General features: G+C 68.7%; 2 protein-coding genes across 2 annotated transcripts; both read right to left on the bottom strand.

The window, feature by feature from the left end:
• Positions 1 to 2,636: 2,636 nt before the first annotated feature.
• SDSL (serine dehydratase like) lies at positions 2,637 to 6,769 on the bottom strand. The gene is made up of 8 exons (XM_067306874.1): positions 6,336 to 6,769; positions 5,911 to 6,182; positions 5,698 to 5,737; positions 4,969 to 5,108; positions 4,530 to 4,618; positions 4,198 to 4,425; positions 3,594 to 3,718; positions 2,637 to 3,496 (listed from the first exon to the last, which is right to left on the bottom strand). The coding sequence occupies exons 2-8, from the start codon at positions 6,076 to 6,078 to the stop codon at positions 3,303 to 3,305; spliced, it is 984 nt and encodes a 327-aa protein (XP_067162975.1). The 5' UTR covers positions 6,079 to 6,182; positions 6,336 to 6,769; the 3' UTR covers positions 2,637 to 3,302.
• Positions 6,770 to 11,141: 4,372 nt separating this feature from the next.
• On the bottom strand, positions 11,142 to 16,667 carry PLBD2 (phospholipase B domain containing 2). Its single transcript, XM_067306793.1, has 12 exons — positions 16,447 to 16,667; positions 16,205 to 16,298; positions 15,953 to 16,111; positions 15,297 to 15,397; positions 14,465 to 14,679; positions 14,142 to 14,236; positions 13,894 to 14,054; positions 13,609 to 13,704; positions 13,056 to 13,127; positions 12,697 to 12,849; positions 12,346 to 12,508; positions 11,142 to 12,029 (listed from the first exon to the last, which is right to left on the bottom strand). Exons 1-12 carry the CDS (start codon positions 16,665 to 16,667, stop codon positions 11,862 to 11,864), a joined length of 1,698 nt encoding a protein of 565 aa, XP_067162894.1. The 3' UTR covers positions 11,142 to 11,861.
• Between the last annotated feature and the right edge of the window lie 1,143 nt (positions 16,668 to 17,810).

Here is a 17,810-nt window from a genome sequence, read left to right on the forward strand (position 1 = left end):
TCCGGGGGGAAGGTCCACAGTCCGGGGGGAAGGTCCACCTGGAGCTAAAGAGGGTTGCTCCCAGGGCAGGGAGCTCAGGAGAGGGTGAACGAAGGGCTCCCTGGAAGGCCGCCAGCGTTTCTGCTCGGGTGCAGGCCAGGGAGTTGCTCCGTCTGTCCCGGGGGCTGACAGGTTTCCCCTTCCCACCCCACTGCCAGCCCCCCCGCGCTTCCCTCCGGCCCCTTGTCCCCATCGCCATCCCCTTCCTCCGCTTGCTTTTCCCTCTAGTCCGTAAGAGGAGTCTGAAATCCTGCAAGGCCAGGGCTGCTCCTTGAACGCAACAAGGACACTTCTAAGATGGCCTTGCGCAGCTGCAATCCTTTAAAAGCCCCGAATCTGTGCGTCTTATTTATCCTTCCTTGCACAGAGCTGTAATTCTTAATCAGATGTGGCAGTTAAACTGTATTGATTCCTCACACCACCCTGTGCCAAGCCGGCAAAGCCTTTCCTCTCTGTGCTCTCTCTCTCTCTCTCTCTCTTTTCTGAGATATAAATAAATAAAGTCCAAGGCAGGCTGCAGCTCTGAACTAATATTTAAAATGCAAAATCATGGCAGAGTTTTTTTCCCCCTTGTCTTGCAGTAAAAAGATATAAACAGAATAAATTACCTTCCCTTGCTGGCTTATGAGAGTCCCTCTCTCCTGACCTGAATTTTAAGTCCTGGCTTGGTTGTAGCACCGAGCCCTGATGATTTATGAAAAGGCAGCCACTTCTCTGCATATTTTCTCTGTTCAGCCAAGTGATGGAATTTATCCTTCCTATACCATTAACGACATTAACAATGGCGTTGCCTATTATTGCAAATGAGCCATACCAAACACAGGCTGAGACCCAAGGGATGCCTGGGCTGCGAGCTCGGGCTGTCGCACGGAGCCGGGACTAACCCGGGGTTCGCACCAGCCACCCAAGGCAGGCTGGCCCCATTTCACAGGTGGGGAAACTGAGGCACGAGGTGGCAAAGAGCCGCTGGTGGCTCAGGGGAGGGAAGTGGGAGCTCATCCTTGCGCCCACGGCGCTAAGCCGGTTCTACACTGCAGTGCCTAATGCCACTGATGCCCCGGGGGCTTTTTGAGCTTTGCACCATCGCCAACTCCGTGGCAGGTCACGGCGCCACACGCCAACTCCGACGCATCATCAGGTATCAGCATCAGGGAGGAAAAAAACCTCTTCATCCGTAGTTGGGGGCCAAATCCGCAGGGATGTGGCCAGCACCTTTGCCTGCGCCAGTTTATGCCGCCCAGGAGCGAGGTTGTGCGGAGTTGAAGCGGGGTTGCAGCTGGCCTGTCCCTTTTTGTCCCTTCCAGGCCTTCGGTAATATTCGGCTAATGGATTTTTTTTTTTTTTATAAGGGAAATAAGGACTGTGCAATGTGTTGTTAAATAACTTCTTCAGAGCATCATTATGAGGATTATAAAGCAGAGCACAAGGTCATTCACTGGGTGAACACCGGCTATTATTATTATTACTATTATTATTATTATTATTGTTATTGTTGTAAGTCCAAGGCCTGTGGCCAAGGGCTGCTTGCAGCCCGCTGGGGCACCCCCAGCCCCGGTGACCCCGGCAGGGACCCTGCCTGGCTCCCACCCCCAGCGGGGCCATCGCCCGGCACCTCCCCGGGTGGCCACTGCAGCCCCGCGTTCGCCCTGGGGACCCCGGAGGCCCAGTTCCCCTCCCGCCGGCTCCCGCTGTGCCGGGGCAGCACCGACAGCACCGAAAACCCGCTGTGCGCCAGGGGAACGGCAGTGCCGCAGGCGGCCGCGCGCTCCCAGCTCCCTCCCGCACCCGGAGGCGGCCGTGCCGGCCTCGCGCAGAAACCGCTTCTGAAAAACGTGTCGGGAAAACATCACCGCTATTTTTTTTTTTTTGACCTTTTTCCCTTTACTTTTTGGGGCGAGGGGGAAGGGGAAGGACTGCAGAAGGTGGAAAGTAATCAGGTTTTGGACCTGGGATAAAAAATTGCCGGAGTAGGTTGGGCTGACTTCCTATAATTAATAGTGTGCCTTGTAATAGGATTCTCCAGCCTTCGGTGCTCCCTGGAAACACCTTTTTACATAAGATATTGCCCACGATGGAGCAGCAGAGTTTTGATTTATGGGGATCCGTCCTCTGAGAAGCATCTCGTGGGTTGGCCTGGCCGGCGGAATTTATCAGGGGGAAAGGGAAAAAAATTAAACTGAAAGGAAGGGAAGAGCTTTCTGCTTGTCACTGTGTTGCGAGGGAGGCAGCGAGGAAAGTCCTTCGTGGGGGACACATGCGTCCCTGGGCCGCCCCGCAGCAAAGGGTGCAACAGCAAAGGACTAAAAGCAGCCCACGGATGCGCTGGCCGGAAGGACCCCGACAGCAGCCGGGCAGAGCCCGAGTTATCCGGGGAGCTGCCCTTTGCGCCCCCCTGGAGCTCCTGCAGCCGCCTGCTCGCCGGCAGGTGTGTGCACGGACACATGTGTGCATGGGCACGCGTGTGCACGGACACGCGTGTGCGCCAGCACTGCAGCACCCAGGTGCCCACCCGCGCCACCGATAAATCCCGGCAGCAAGCAGGGCCGCGCGTGGTGCGCGCTCCGGCCCGCAGACAGCACAGCAGGACCGGGAGAAGCTTGTAATAATTAATAATCGTTAGAATAATAATGCATAAAGACAGTAGCAAAGTAATTAGCCGGCGAGGGAGCGCTCGCTAATTGAGGCAGGGAGCTGCAGGCGCAGGGCCCAGCGGAGGAGCAGGGGAGGCAGGAGCAGCCCCCGGGGCGGCAGCGGGGCCCCGCGGGCTCCGAGCGGGTGCTGAGCCCGTCGCTGGCGCTTCGTGCCCACGGCGGAGCAGGATGTGGCTCGCGCGGCCCTGCCGCCGGGGGACAGCGGAGCCCCAGGCTGGGGCCGGCTCTGCCCCCCCCCCCCCAGGCAGGACGAGCTCGAGGTCTCTCCGGCCCCGTGCCGTGCCTCAGTTTCCCCATCCCCGCGCGGAGGCGGCTGCCGGGCGGAGGCTGCCAGGGGCTCGGTGCTCCCGCTCGCTTCGTCCGCGGCAGATGCTCCCCGCGGGCACCTGCCCCGTGCCGTGGGTCGCGCTCGGGGCCGTGGCCGTCTCAGAGGGGAAACTGAGGCACGGGCCGCGCTGGGGAGGCGCCTGGGGCGGCATCCGCCAGGGCTTTATTGCAATTATTTGGGGAGGGCAAAAAGGGGAGTCAGGGAGAGGGGCGGGGGCGCGGGTGGACGGCAGCGGGCGGCGCGGGGGCCCCGTCGGCGGCCTCCGCGCTCGGGGGGCCCCGGGCTCACGGCAGCCCCACCTGGCTCTTGAGGGCCCGCAGCTCGGCCGCCCGGATGCCGCTGCCGCCGCAGACGACGACGACGACGGAGGCCAGGGCGGCGGCCAGGAGCCCCTCGCGCTGCAGCCGCCGCAGCCGCCCCGCATAGAGCAGCGCCAGCGCCGCCCCGCACGCCGGCTCCACCAGCAGCCGCTCGTCGTCTGCGGGATTGGGGGGGGGGGGGAGCGATGGGCCACGCCGAGCCTCGCCGCGGCCCCCCCCTCCCAAAACCCCCCCCGGCCCTCGCGCCCGGCTCACCCAGGAAGCGCTCGACCGCCCGCACGGCCTCGGCGTCCTGCACCACCTGCGAGATGACGCGGCCCTCGCGGGCGCACTGCAGCGCCCGCGCCGCCACCGTCTTGGCGCCCAGGCACTTGGCCACGCTGCGGGGAGGGCAGGGACGGAGGCAGCGGGCAGCTCCGCGGGGGGAGCAGCCCCTGCCCAACGTGCCCCCCCCCCCCCGCCGCGGAGCCCGCGGTGCCGCTCGGCCTGTCCCCCGCAGCAGGTCGGGGCACGGCGGAGGGGGGGGGGGTCAGCGCCCCACGCAGCCCCTGCGGCCCCGAAAACACGCGCTCCCTGCGGGCACTGCCGGCAAAGCAGCAGCAGCAGCCAGGGACCGCGGCGCACAGCTTGCGTCTTCGGGGCTGGGCTGAGACCTGCCAACTCATTGCACGCATGGCCAAGCCCAAGCCGTCCCACCATCGCTCTGCCGTGGATTCGGGGTCGGAAGCCACATCCACCGGCCGGGCCGTGCTGATGTCCCGCGGACAGCAGGGCCCTTTCGGCAGCCCCAGCCCATGGGGCTTGTCCCCAAAGCCGGTGACCTGCCCCCAAAGCCGCTGAGCTGCCCCGCGGCGCTCACCTGGTGATGTCGGGCAGGGAGACGAGGCGGCCGGCCTCCAGCGCCGCGTGCAGGCTGTGGGCGCCCCAGGTCTCGGCGGCCACGACGGGCACGTCCTGCCAGCCGACCTCCTGCAGGCCGGCCACCACGCCGGCCAGCAGCCCCCCGCCGCCCACCGACAGCAGCACGGCGTCCGGCTTGGCCTCCAGCGACTCCTTCAGCTCCCGGACCAGGCTGGCGTGGCCCTGCCTGCGGCACGAGGCAGCCGGGGTGGCCGCGGCCCCGGAGCCGCTCCCCAAACCTGGGGACGGGGGCCGGGGGGGGGCCGGGGGCTGCGCCCGCGCTGCACTCACCAGACCAAAGGGTGGTCAAAGGGGTGGATGCTCGCCCAGCCCTCGGTCTCGGCCAGCTCCAGGGCTCTCTCGTTGGCCTCATCCCACACCTGCGGGAAAGCCCAGGCAGCCCTCGCGCCCCGGCACGGTGCCGCCACGAGCGCGTGCAGCACCGTGCCCCCCCCGGCTGCCCCCCCCGCAGACGAGCCCCTCGTCACCGCAGAGCCGGGGGGGGGGGGTGAAATCAGTGCAGGGCACTGGCTGCCCAGGGAGCATCGACGGGGCGCTGGCGCAGGGCACGGGGGTGGCAGGGCGTCCCGCGCCCGTGGGTCACCCTGCCCCGGTGCCGAGCGTGCTGGCTGCAGCAGGGGGGCGTTTCGGGACGGGGACAGGCATCGCGGGCGCCGTGCACGCGCGCGGCGGGCGCTGAGGAGGGGGCCAGGCCCCCCCGGTGCGGTACCTGGCCGCAGACCTCCACCTCGGCGCCCAGCTCCTGCAGCTTCCGCACCGTGAGCGGGCCGGTGCTGCTGGGCACCACCACGGTGGCCGGCAGCCCCAGCTTCCTGGCCGCGTAGGCCGTCGCCAGCCCCGCGTTCCCCCCTGCGGAAACGAGGGGCCACGCAGGGGCTCGAGCCCCCCCCGGCGCTCCATGGGGTGGCCGGGGGGGGGGCTGCACCGTCAGAGGGGGCTGCAAACCACCCCCCACACCCGGAGCTGCCTCCTTGCCCGGCTCAGCCTCCCCTCGCTTCCCGACCGCCCTCCCTGCCTGGGACTCTGCATCGGATATCCCACATCGGATCCCCCCCCACTAGGTCCCCCCCACCGGATCCCCCCCCACCAGGTCCCACCACCACCACCAGGTCCCACCACCACCACCAGGTCCCCGGTGCTGCCAGGCTCCCCCGGCCTGGATCCCATCCGCTCCCTCCGCGTGGACCCCCTCGGTTTTGGGGAGACCTACCTTTCCCCGCCCCCCATGCGGCAAGGACCCGCGAGGCTTCGCCACCCAACACAGAGGCTGGGGCCCCCCGTCACCCACCGCGGTGGCGCGGGGACACCTGGCTTCACACCACGGCCGGGAGAAATGGGAGAGGGGGGCACGCGGAGAAGGGAGTGGGAAGCAGGGATTTATTCCCAGGCGTAACTACCCCCCCCCGGCCGCCCCCGCCCCAGCTCAGCGCCCGGGTACCTGAGGAGCAGACGAAGTGTCGGCAGCCCTTCTTGGCAGCCTGAAAGCCGGGAGAGAGCGCGCGGGCACCCGGGGCTCGGCTCTGCCTCCGTGCGCTCCGCAGGCTCCCCCAGGACGGGACGCGGCCTCATGGCAGCTCCCGGCCCCCCCCCCGCGTGGCCAAGGGCCCCCGCGCCAGCCCGGGCAGCGCCGTGCCCAGCCCCCCGCGCTCACCTCCTGGCACAGGTAGCCGATGCCCCGAATCTTGAAGGAGCCCGTGGGCTGCACGTTCTCCAGCTTCATGTAGACCTTGGTGCCGGCCGCCTCGGACAAGGCCAGGCTTTCCAGGACGGGCGAGACGATGTGGAAGCGCCCGCCGTCCCCGCCGCGCTGCGCTGCCATGGGGCCGTGGGAACCGCTCGCGGGAACCGCTTGCTGCCCGCGGGAACCACTCGTGGGAACCGCTCACAGCCCACGGGAACCGCTCGCGGGAACCACGCCGGCCTCTGCGAGAGGAGGCAGGAGCGGTCGGAAATCCTTTCCCCCGGGAGACGATTTCCCTCCGAGGGCTGCCGGCTGGGCGAGCAAAGGCGCGGCGAGGAGGGGAGATATTTCGCGAGAAGGCCGGGGCGGGCAAGAAAGCAGCTGGTCCGATTTACCGCCGGTGCCCAAGGCTGGAGCAGCTGGAAACTCAGTGGGAACAAAACCAGCTCCTGAAAACTCTGAGCTGGTTTCCAGCTGGATGAGGGAGCCCAAGTGCGCAGGCGCCGGGGAGGGAGCCGGAGGGCGGCGGGGCTGCGGCGGGGCTGCCAAACGGGGCTGCGCAGAGCTCGCTGGACTCGTCCCGTGCTCTCCTGCCCTTCCACAGCCCGAAGTTTCAGAAAGGGGTTTTTTTTCCCTTCCCTTTTTTTTCCCCCCTCCTCTTTTGGCAGTGAAAAACAAGGCGGTTGTTTGTGAGGAAGAAAACAGCAGAGCCGGGGAGGAAGCCGGGGCGGGCATTTGGCCGGAGGGCCGGGGGACGCGGGACGGGGCCGGCAGCCAGCACCGGCCGGAGCGCGACCCGCTGGGGCCCCGCAGCCCCTCCGCAAACCCCCATTTCTGGGGCCTCCCCTGCCAACCCCCCCCCGTTTAAATCTCGTTCCCCACGTCTCCACCCTGCGGTTTCCAACGAAACGACCCTTGACCGCCCCAGGATTGATAAAAGGGGCAAAATCCCACCCGGGATGGGGATTTCCGGGGATGCCGGGAAGCGTGGGGGGGGGCACAGGGGCCAAGCGCAGCGGCACCGCTGCTCTGAAGCCCCCAGGGCAGAGAAGCCAGGTGGCACCAGCCCGTCACCCCGTCCCCAGGGTCCCCTCCCTCTCTCCGGCTCCGTCCCTGGCTGCTCCCCCGGAGGAGAGCCGGCGAGTCCCGGGAAAGCAAGCCCCAGCGGGAGGGAAGAGACGCCGAGCGGGGGGCCTCGGGCAGGATCGGTCCCAGGACACCCCTCGGCTGCCCCGTAATTCGGACGCCCCGGCCTGCCCGCGGCGGGCACCTACCTGGCGTCCCTCCGTCCAGAGCCGGGCGACGGAGGAAGGAGACACGAGGCTGGAAGTGCCCTGTGCCCCCGCCGCGTCCCCACGTGCCCGGGCGGCCGCGTCACCGGTGGCGGAGCGAGGCAGCGAGGGGCAGGGCTCCCCCCCACCCTCGCCCCCCGCGCGGGATCTTTGCTCGCACGCAGCAGCCCGGCCCGCCGCCCGGCCGGGTCGTGGGTTTTCCGGCCGTTTCCTTTCCAAGGCGCCTCGGAGCTGGCTCGAAACCCGAAGCACCCAACCGTGGCCCGGGGGGAGGCCGGCTCCCAAAGCGCCGGGGTAGCCAAGGCTTTGCGCTTGCAGCCGGCAGCGAGCCCGGAGCCTCCGGACACCCTGGCGGCAGCGCTGTCCCTGCTCCTTCCCAGCCAGAAATGCTTTTTCCTGCCAAATTTGAGGACTTGGTTCGCCTGGCCGGGATGGCAGGCTGAGAGAGGACAGCCAGCCCGGTCAAAACGCCCCGAAAGCCCGGGGAGAAACGCTCTCCAAAACGAGCCCCCCCGGCGCCCCCCGCTCCCGGCCCCCTGGGGCACCCGGCACATGCGGCTCAGGGATCCCCCTTCCCTGGCAGCTGCCACCCCCACCGCACCGGGGGGGATTTGGGGTATCCCCAGGGCTCGAAGCCCCAGCTGGCAAAGCCGGGCGCCCCGCGGAGGGGCCGGGGCAGTTTGGGGGGCCGGGGCGGTGCTGAGCCCCGTGCGGCTGGGAAAACGGGAGGGGGAGCGGGCCTGCCGGGATGCGCCGGCACCGGGTTCCCTCTCCCCTGGCAACCGGGATAAAAGGAGGCAATTTTGGCGAGGGCCCCAAGGGCGGCGAGCACCGGGCCGGGATGTCCCATCCCGCTGGAGCCGGGAAAGGCCGGCCGGGCCGCGGCACGGAGGCACCGGGCAGAGACCGGCAGCGCCCAAACAGCCCCCGGCAATATTTGCTCCCGGCCGCGGGCCGGTCCAAAGGTTCACGCGAGCGGCAAGAGCTCCGCGAGCTGCCAAGGCCTCCGCAGTGCCCGAGGCTCCGAAACGGCCGCGGGAGCGCGCAGCCCCCCGCAGAGCCCGCGGCGCTGAGCGTCGCCGGACGCATCCCGCTGGAGCGGCGCTTGCCAAAAACCACCCTCCCTTCAAACGCCTGCTTCGGTGGCTCGCGCGTCCCTCTAACCCCAGGTACGTCTCAGCGGGGGCACAAGCTCCCCCCCACCCCCGTCCTGCCCCTTCCCGGCACCCGGGAGCTCCCCCAAAACGCAGCCGGAGATGCCAGGGGGGCTCGCGGTGGCCGAGGCAGGGCTGGGGAAGCCTCTGGGCTTGGGGAAAGGGGGGCACCTGGCCGGCCAGCCCCCTTATCCCTGCCCCCTCCCAAACCCAGCTCTCGCCTCCTGGCAGGGTCTGAACCGGCTGGGAAACGTCGGACGGCACCGAGCAGCCTCCATCCTCCGGCCGCCCCGCAGCACGAACCCTTCCCGCACGGAGCTGCAGCCAAGCTGGTGGAGGTCCCCGGCCCTGGTGGAGGTCCCAGGAGGAGGTTCCTGACCCCGGTGGAGACCTCTAGCCCCAGAGGAGGTCCCCAGGGGAGGTCCCCAGCCCCGGTGGAGATCCCCGATCCCTATGGAAGTCCCTGGCCCTGGCAGAGGTCCCTGACCCTGGTGGAGATCCCTGACCCAGCAGAGGTGCCCAGTCCCAGCAGAGGTCCCTGACCCCAGGGACATCCTTGAGCCCCAGTGGAGGTCCTTGACCTCTGTGGAAGTCCCTGGCCCTGGGGGAAGTCCCTGGCCCTGGGGGCTTTTGGGGCATGCTGGAAACCTCCTCCTGGTCCCAATGGCTCTTCCCCGCTCCCAGCCACGCTCCCGGTGGCAGCGCTCCGGCCCGGAGCCAGCTGCCTGCAGCCAGCACACGGGGCAGCTCAGCTGCGTCACCTGGCAAAGGAGCTCAGCTCGGCCCGTAAACGGCATGGAAGTGAAACAGGACCCAGAGAGAGAGGATTTTGGTTGCCCCGGGCCAAGCGGCGCTGCAAAACCAGCCCAGAGAGCGCCTGGTACCCGAGGGCACACGGGAGCGGTTAATACAACCAGCTGCCGCTGCCTCGAAGAGAATTTGCAATAGGGACTGAGCTCAGCCTTCCCCCTCCCCTCGTTTGGGTGTTACCCCAGATTTTTGCATTGATAGCGATGAAATAATTAACCCCCTGGTGCTTATGCCTTCATTAGGCTTCAGAGTTAACAGCCCCTTCCCACCCCTCTGCACCCCACGTTGTCCCCAGCACCCTCATTTCCCACCTGCTTTGCTCCCCCCTATTGCTGCATCCGTGCCCAGGGAGGGGGACGCCAGGCTGTCCCCCAGGCATGTCCCCACCGGGGTGCCCAGGGCCGGAGGGTGACGGCAGCTGCCTTCACCCCTGCAGACGGCGAGGAGATGCTGGTGGAGCTGGTGTGTGGGGCTCAGCCCTGGCTCTTGCTTCCCCCAGCTGCACCCCAGGGACCCCGGTGCCAGCCCTCAGGGAAGGAAAAGCCCCAGTCCGCACCCTGCCACCCCAGTGTGGCTCCCCGGAGGTCCCGGCGGGCCGGGGGGTCCCGCTCGCTGTCGGGGACCTTTCGGCAGGAGGCCGGAGCGGGGCCGAGCAGCCCAGGGTTCCCGCAGGCGCTCAGCAGTACGAGTCCAACCAAGCATCATTCATGCGATGCCGGGAAACGGCTCCCAGAGCCCAGCTGCTCCCTGCAGCTGGGGAATATTTAACCAGTTTCGTTTGTTTTTCCACTTTAAAAAAATAAAAGGAAACCAGAAAAGCAGCATTTCTAACGCTCCACGTCCTCCGCAGCGGCACTGAAACGGCTCCACAACGCCCACCCCGCTCGCTGCCCCTTCGCGCAGCTGCGGGAAGCTCCTCCAGCTCCGGAGAAACCGAGGCAGGGGGAAAACTCACCCGAGAGCGGAGCCGGGGCCCCCAGCCCCTCGCTGCCCTCCGGCCCCGTAACGGCCGCACCAGGCCCCAAATAGGGGCCAACCTCGGGGTGGTGCCAGGCTGCATCACCCGCACCCCGCCACCGCGAGCCGTCCCCAAGCCTGCATGGGCACCCAACGGTCCCCTCCGGCATCCCTGCCCCGGGCACCCGGCGCTGCCCCCCGGCATCCCGCCCCGGCGCGGGGACGTGCGGGGGCTCCTGCTCCCGGCCGGTCCGGGGAAGCCCACGCGAGGGTGCGTGGGAACGGCCCGGCCCCGGCCTCGTGGAGGGCACCGGGGACAGGGCCAGCCCAGGCCCCGGTGGGAACTTCACGCCTTCAAAGCCCTCGCCGACCGCGGTTCATTAATCCCCCGCTAATGACCTCGTTATTCCTAACGAGCCGCTCCGTGGCACGGCGGATCAAGGGAGCTGCGTAAGAGGATTTTGCGACAGGCATGTTGGGGCCGGGCGGGGGGACACGGGTGGCAGAGAAGGGGAACAAAGGGGACGGGGATGTTGACCCCGTTGCAGAGGTCTGAGCCGCGGGGTGTCACCTCCCCGGCGCTCCGGCCTCGCTCCGGTCACCACCTCCCGCCAGCACCCCAGTCTGCGCCCCATCTCCCCCCAAACGCTGCGCCTCCGCGCGAGCTAACTGGCCCCCGGCTAGAAGCGTCTTTACATCTCCGGAGCCATCAACATACGGCGGAGAAATAACTTACGACCACGGGCTGCCACAGAGTAACCCAAAGGGATCCCCCACCCAAAGGAAGAGTGGGATGCAAGGAAGCCTTACTCGCCTGCAGCCCAAAGGAGCGTGGTTGCAAACGCTCCTGCCTCCGCACGTGGGCAGAGCTCGCGGAAGGGTCCCATTAGCCCTTCCCCTTAGAGGGGAAAGACCAGCACGCGAGCCCAACCCTTATACAAGCCCCCAGAGAATCCAAACACAGCGCCAAAGCAGCAGCTTCCACCGCTTCGCGGCTCACACATCCTTTTATTTGTCAAAACCAAACCAGCTCTCTCCCCTCCTCTCCGCCAGCACGGGACGTCACTGTCCCAGCCGCCCCACGGACACCATGGAGCCGACCCCAACCTCCCCCGTTTTGGGGGGGAAGGAGGGAGAAGGGGTGGCCAGCCTGCGCGGGAGCTGGCCGGCATCGAGAGGCGAAGGACAAGCCACAGGGTCTGCGCAGGGAAGAGCCCCCTGGCCAGGGAAACGACTCGGCGGGTGGCAGCGCTTATCCCTCAGGATGGGGCCGAAGCCCCCGTGCCGGAGGCGGGAGCAGACCCGAGGCGGGAGCAGACCCGCAGGCGCCCCGGCTCCGGGACTCGGCCACCTCGGCAGGGCACCCGTGCCGGCTCGAGGGCAAGGCAAGGATGCGGGAGGGAGAGGGAAAAGCAGCAGCAGAAAAACATGGGGGGCCAGAAAAACACGGGAGGCGGCGGGACGGGCACGGGGGCGCACGGCGTGCTCCCCTGCGCCCCCATTTCCACCACCCAAGCCCAGCCGCGGCGGCACGGCAAAGCCCAGCAGCAAACCGGGATCACCGCGAGCATCGTCCGACGCTGGCGAGCTGCTCCCCAGAGCCCGGCCCCCCGCGCCGGGGGTCCCGCGCGGGCGCAGGCGCACGCTCGTCCCTCGCCCTGGGACGAGGGTGGCGAAGGCGACGGGGAATCGGCCCTGCGCTCCCAGCTCAGTCCCAGCGGACGTGGACGGGGGGGAACTTCCAGAGGTCGGGGTGGCCCATGTGCAGCAGGTTGCTGTAGGGGGACGTGCTCCACTGGAAGGGCGGCACGTCGTCCCACGTGGGCCCGCTGGCCGCCACGAGCCGGTAGGTGGGGGCCATGCCGAAGGACGTGATCTGGCGCGAGGTGAGGGGGAGAAATAAGGAAAAAAAGAAGATGTAAGTGGAAAAGGGGAAGGAGCGATAGAGCTGATAGCACAGCCTGGACACCCAGACAGGACCGGGGTGCAGCGGAGATGCGGTGACGCAGCTTTGGACTAGGGATCTCCAGCTCCTGCAGCCCCACATACCCCGGGCAAGGGTGCCACCACCTTGGTTTGGCCACCCGTCCTCGAGGGACACCAACGGGCCCTGCGGCGCCTCCCGCTCGGCAGCCTGGCGCCGGGGAGGTGCCACCCCCGGGGCTCAGCCCTGCCCGTCCCCAGGCCCCCACCTTCATGTCCGTGCCGCCGTGGGAGCGCTGGCGCAGCGCCGGGAAGGGGTAGGTGCCGTTGGCCGGGTTCAGGTCCGAGCGGGCAGAGATGGCGTTTTCGGCGTTCTGGGGCGGGTCGCAGCCCTGGCACCGCGACAGCGGGTCCCGCAGGTAGTTGTTGAACCTGGAGAAGGGGCAGACGGGCAGGGCGGCATAGATGAGTCGCAGCAAAAGGAGGGGGGGGAAAAAAATAAATTACTTCAAAGAAAAAATACACCCCGAGGGTTGGAGATGTCCGGGGAGCAGTGCTGGGGCGCCTCATCCACCCCAAGCCCCTTCTGGGGGCTCCTGCGCCACGGTCCCAGCACCCACCTCATCAGGCGGACCATGGAGTCCATGTCGCGCACCAGCGTCTGGTTGCGCCGGAAGATGCGGGCGCGGGGGTTCCCGTCGTAGGTGAACCAGTTGCCGTATTTCTTCACCAGCTCCAGGTTCCCGCTGGCGTTAAAGATCTCCTCGAAGTACCTGGGGGGGGGCGAGAAGGCAGCGAGTGGGGCCTGGGGCAGCCCGCAAGAGGGGCCCAAGGCAGGGCAGCATCAGCCGCCCTCCCCTTACACGGCCCCAGGAGCGTCAAGGGTGCCCAGCCCTCGGGGCCGGGACGCCCCACGTCAGGGGAGGCTGGGACGGAAGCGAGGGACACGAGCGGAGAGATGAAGCCGGCTGAGGCTTACGGCACGTTGTAACTGGCCCAGTATCCCTGCTGGTAGAGCAGCTCTGTCTTATCAGCCACGACCACCATGCCCCTGCAAGAAGACGGCCACGGATCAGATCAGAAGGCAAAACAAAGCAGCGCTGGGGGGGCCGCGCCGGGGGGCCGCGCTGCGAAGGAGGGTGTACCTGCCTCGCGGTTCCCCCCACACAGGCACAGCTAAGCTACCACCCAAGCCAGGGGTCCTGGTGGCCCGTCACCCATGTACAAGCACCCCCCGAGAGCCTTTAACCTCCAGCGCGGCCGAGCACGAGCACCTTCCCAGGCGCAGCAGAAGGGCGACCACCACCAGCGGAGGCGGCCAGTCCGGCTAAGCCCAGCCTGCCTGGCGTTCGCGCCCTCCTAACTTAAAAACTCCAACCTCAGCTGAGCCGGGGCAGTGTGAGGGCTGGAGTGGACACGGCAGACGGGATTTACGGCTTTCCAGAATCGGTGAGGACAAAGCTGCGAGAGGAAATGGTTCTGCAGTGACTCCGAGCAGGAGCTGTCTTCTGGGCAGGGTTCAAGGCACTCACGGGATCTGCTCCAGCACCGTCAGCACGCCCTGCCGGAGGCCAGCTTTCCCGGGCGAGAAGGCGTTATAGTCCACCACCATCCACTGGTTGTTGTACCTGGCCGAGAGAGAGAGGGAAAGCGTCCTTCCAGCGGCCGCCCGCGCGGACTCCTCGCCGCGTACACCGCTGCTGTTCAGAGACGGATCCGGCGCTGTTCGCCAGATCCCACCGCGATACCCAGGCAGGAACGGGCCGCCCCGGAGGGTCGCGGTGCCGGATCCCCCCACCCGGCACTGCCCCACTCACGTGCCGCTGTTGAACTGCCGGAAGATGGCAGCCCACTCGGAGCCGCTCCGGGCGAGCCGGTTGGCCACAATGTTCCTCAGCCACTCCAGGACGCTGCCCTGCGGGCGGATGTACTTCCACAGCGCGGGGTTGCTGTTGCCAATGGTGGTTTCCAGCGTCACCTGCAGCAGCGGGGAGGTGAGCAGGACCGGCTCTGGGCTCCAGGGCAAAGGCGAGGAAGGAGCCCCGGAGGACCAGCTCCTACTCACCAAGCCGCTGCTCAGGATGTAGAAGTCATCTCCGGAGAAGATGGTGCCAGGGTAGGAGGAAAACACCTGGACGCTTCCTGCGATCTGAGCGTTACCTGGGAGGGACGGCAAAAGCGGCAGAGCATCAGAAGGGTGGGGGGAAAGGAAAAAGGCAGACCACGACACAGCTGCCCACGCCAGCCCTTGAGGAGCGTGGCCCTGCTCTCCACGACCGAGATCCCACAGGTCCCGGCAGCGCCGCTGGCTGGAGATCGCTGCCCAGCTGCACCCCGCAGCGGCGGCGGGGGGGGAGAGCGAGGCGGCCGAGCGCGGCCCCCACGTACCGCGGGCCGAGGCGCGGAAGGGCAGCGTGTACTTCTTGATGACGCGCAGCATGGACTGGTAGGAGGTCCAGGTATCGTGGGCAACCAGGAGATCCCGATTGCCCGGGAGCAGCTTGAGGAGGGCGGAGCAGGAGCCCGAGCCCAGGACGGGCGGCACTGCCGACCTGTTGAAGGCAGATTCCAGGTCCTCCAGGTCGCCCCCCAGCTGCAGCAACCTGCGAGAGGGAGGAAGCACGGACGCGGGGTATCAGACGCAGGCGCCGGCTGGGGAGGTGGGACCCCCCCAAACCTGGCCGCTGAGGGGAACCGTCTGTCCGGGCAGGAGGGCGTCTCTCCATCGTGCCCCGGTGCGGATGCCAGCACAGGGAACGCCCCGGCGGCCTGAGCAGGGAGGGACGGGTGACCGTGGCAGTGGGGAAACTGAGGCAGGGGGCACCAGCAGGCCTGGGAGGGGACCCACCAGCCAAACCCAGCCCGCGACACCGGAGAAGGAAGGGACCCTGCTTCGGCTCGTGTCCCGGCCCGGAGGACAACCCACCGCACCGAGTCCCTGCCGACGCGCCCAGCACCCTTCCCACGCCGCGCGGGGACGCGGCACAGAAGCAGGGTGTCGCAGGACACCACGGCTCCCCTCCCGCCGGCGGGGGACACGGACCCAGCCGCCCCGCGTCACGTACCCCCAGGAGGAGACGCCAGCGACCTGCCGAGCCGGAATTGCCTCCTCCCCACGGCTCCCCGACCCCCAGGGGGGACAACAACCCCCCCCCAGGACCCTCTCCCCATGCCCGCGCCTCCTCCCCGGCCCCGCAGAGCCCTCGGAGAAGGAGCTTACAGGAAGCCGAAGGGCGCGACGGAGAACCGGCCGCCGGGGAAAGCCACGCGCCCGTTGTAGCTGTCCTCCAGGCCCTTGAGCTGCAGGAGGGCCAAGCGCACCTGGGGGCACAGGGGGACGCGCCTGACGCCAGCGCCTGGCGTCAGAGGATGGGGGCAGCTCCAGGGATCCGAGGACGACCGGGCCCCACACATGCCTCCTTCCGCTCCGTTGCCCGCCGGGTCGGAGCGACGGGCAGCGGCTGGCCCAGGCAGGACGCGCGGCCGAGGCCAGGCGGTCGCAGGGTGACGCTGCCGCCGCCGGCGGCTCCGCGGGGCTCGGCTGGGGGGGCCGTGACGCAGCACAGCCCCGAGCTGCCCCCCCGCTGGCTCCGGCCCCGGGAGGAACTGCCCCGAAAACGGCAGCACGTGAGGCTCTCGTGGAGAGAAAGTCATGAGTCACTTCTGCTCCCCGCCAGAGCAGCGGTGACAAAGGCCAGCTCCAAGTCACCCTGCCTGGAGCGCGGCCAGCACGCAGGGGACGTTGCGGTGTCCTCCTTACGCTTAAAAACCCCAGTTTGCCCGCAGAGGGGAGACCACGGGGCAGCTCGGTCTGAGGCCGAAACCCGCCCGGCGGCGGCCCACAGCGCGGCGGCTGGGGGGGCCGGGAGGGCTCACCTGGTGCCAGTACTCGGGGTCCTGCCCCCCCTCCATCTGCTCCTCCATCCAGGCCAGGTTGGCCTCGAGGTAGCCCTTGAGCTTCTCGCAGTAGTCGGTCTCGTACTTGAAGGGGCCGCAGTAGCCCACCACCGTGTTCATCCAGTGCATGTAGATGAGCTGGGGACAAGCGGGGGGACGCGGCGGCGGCGTGAGCGCGGGGAGCCCCCAGCCCCGGGTCGGGGGCGAGGCAGGGGAAGGCTCGCGCTTTACCTGCTCGGACACGGCGGCCTCCGCCAGCCCGGCGGCATAGGCCTGCAGGCTGTCGTTGTACGCGGCGCTGGTGGCCACCTCCAGGAAGGCCCACCTGGCTCGGGCACAGGGGGGAAGGCGGCGGGTCAGCGGCCCCCTGCTCCCCCCTCCCCGGGCCGCGGCGGCAGGGAGGAGCGCGCGCCGCGGCCGGGCTGAGCCCCCGCGCACTCATCACACCGCTGCCCCCCCCCCCCCCCGCCTACCCCACGGCCTGGACGTGGTCGGTGAGGTTGGCCCAGGCGACGGCGGCCGGCTGCCGGCCCGGCACCACGCGCAGCCGCCCGGAGCCCGGCTCCAGCAGCACCGAGGCGCTGCGCGGCGGCGGCGGCGGCGAGGAGGCGGCGGCGGAGGCGGCGGCCGGGACCGGGGCCGGGGCGAACGCGGTGGCCAGCGCGGCCCCCAGCAGCGCCCGCAGCGCCGCCATGCCGGACACGGGAGGGGCGGGGCCGGGGCGCGCGGGGGCGGGGCCGGGCCGGGGCGTGCCCGGGAGGGGGCGGGGCGACCCGACGGCCACGCCCCCGGGGCAGAGCCTGCTCTGCGCTGCGCGGTGGGACGTGGCGGCGCGCAGCCCGGACAGACACACGGCCACCGCACCCGTGCACAGCCCCGGAGCCACACACGCGTGGACCCATGCACACAGCCCCGGACCCGCACACACACCCCTAGACCCACACACAGCCCCGATACACCCCCCAGGTCCCCCCCCCACACCCCACCCCGTACACACACCCCCAATATGCTCCCAGACCCCCACACCCCCAGACCCCCCCACACACACCCTGCCCCATACACACGCACCTGGGCCCACACACACCCCTGGTGCAGCTCCTGCCCCACACAACCCCAGCCCACACCCCCCACACACACCCCAGTATGCCCCCAGCCCCACACATACCCACCCTACTACAGCCCTGGACCCCCTCCCCCCTGCCCCATACGCACACCCTCAGCCCCACGCACACCCTGATACACCCCCAGCCCCACGCTGCCCCTGCCCCGAGGGGCCGAGCCACCTGGCGCAGCCCCCAGCGCCTGCCCCCCCCCCAGCGCCTGCCCACGGGGACGCGGCAGACCCCAGCTCTGGCGGCGGGGGTGAGCGCTGGGCACCCTTGGGAGCCCAGTCCAGGGCAGCCAGGGGACGGCAGAGGTGTTCGCACCCCGCTCGGCTGCCCCGAGCGCCCGGCCGGCCTCGGCCTTGTGCAATCACGGAGGTGCCTCTTTACAGCGCAGCCCGCTCCTCCCGCGGGCCCCGCTGGGCAAAGTCCTCCGGGAGGAAGGACCGCGTTGCCTGCGATGCCTGAAGCCCCCCTTCGCCTGGCCGTAGCCCCATCCCGCTTGTTTTTATTCTGAGCCCCCAAACAGGTGCAATCGCTGAGGCCGGGAGCACTCGTGACACACCACGCGCGGCAGCAGGGCGGAAGGTGAGCTGCGAGGGAAGGAGCTTTCGTCCCCACGCTTCAAAACTCAGGAGCCCTCGTTTACCTCCTGGGACAGCGAGCCGTCGGGGCGAGGGGTTCCTGGCGAAGGGCCACCCACGGGTGCCTCTGCCCCGGCAGCGCGTGTCCCC

Source organism: Apteryx mantelli, chromosome 17 (assembly GCF_036417845.1).
Source record: "Apteryx mantelli isolate bAptMan1 chromosome 17, bAptMan1.hap1, whole genome shotgun sequence".
In the NCBI taxonomy this organism is placed as follows: Eukaryota; Metazoa; Chordata; class Aves; order Apterygiformes; family Apterygidae; genus Apteryx; species Apteryx mantelli.

Excerpts from the sequence above, each read along its gene's own strand:
- PLBD2 (XM_067306793.1), bottom strand. The coding sequence starts at position 16,667 with ATGGCGGCGCTGCGGGCGCTGCTGGGGGCCGCGCTGGCCACCGCGTTC. Across the intron at positions 15,398-15,952 it reads ACCCCGAGTACTGGCACCAG|GTGCGCTTGGCCCTCCTGCA; the intron begins GTGAGCCCTCCC and ends CTGTGCCCCCAG. Across the intron at positions 12,850-13,055 it reads TGGGCCAGTTACAACGTGCC|GTACTTCGAGGAGATCTTTA; the intron begins GTAAGCCTCAGC and ends GCCCCCCCCCAG.
- SDSL (XM_067306874.1), bottom strand. The coding sequence starts at position 6,078 with ATGGCAGCGCAGCGCGGCGGGGACGGCGGGCGCTTCCACATCGTCTCG. Across the intron at positions 4,619-4,968 it reads AGGTGGAGGTCTGCGGCCAG|GTGTGGGATGAGGCCAACGA; the intron begins GTACCGCACCGG and ends GCTTTCCCGCAG. Across the intron at positions 3,497-3,593 it reads GGCGGTCGAGCGCTTCCTGG|ACGACGAGCGGCTGCTGGTG; the intron begins GTGAGCCGGGCG and ends CCAATCCCGCAG.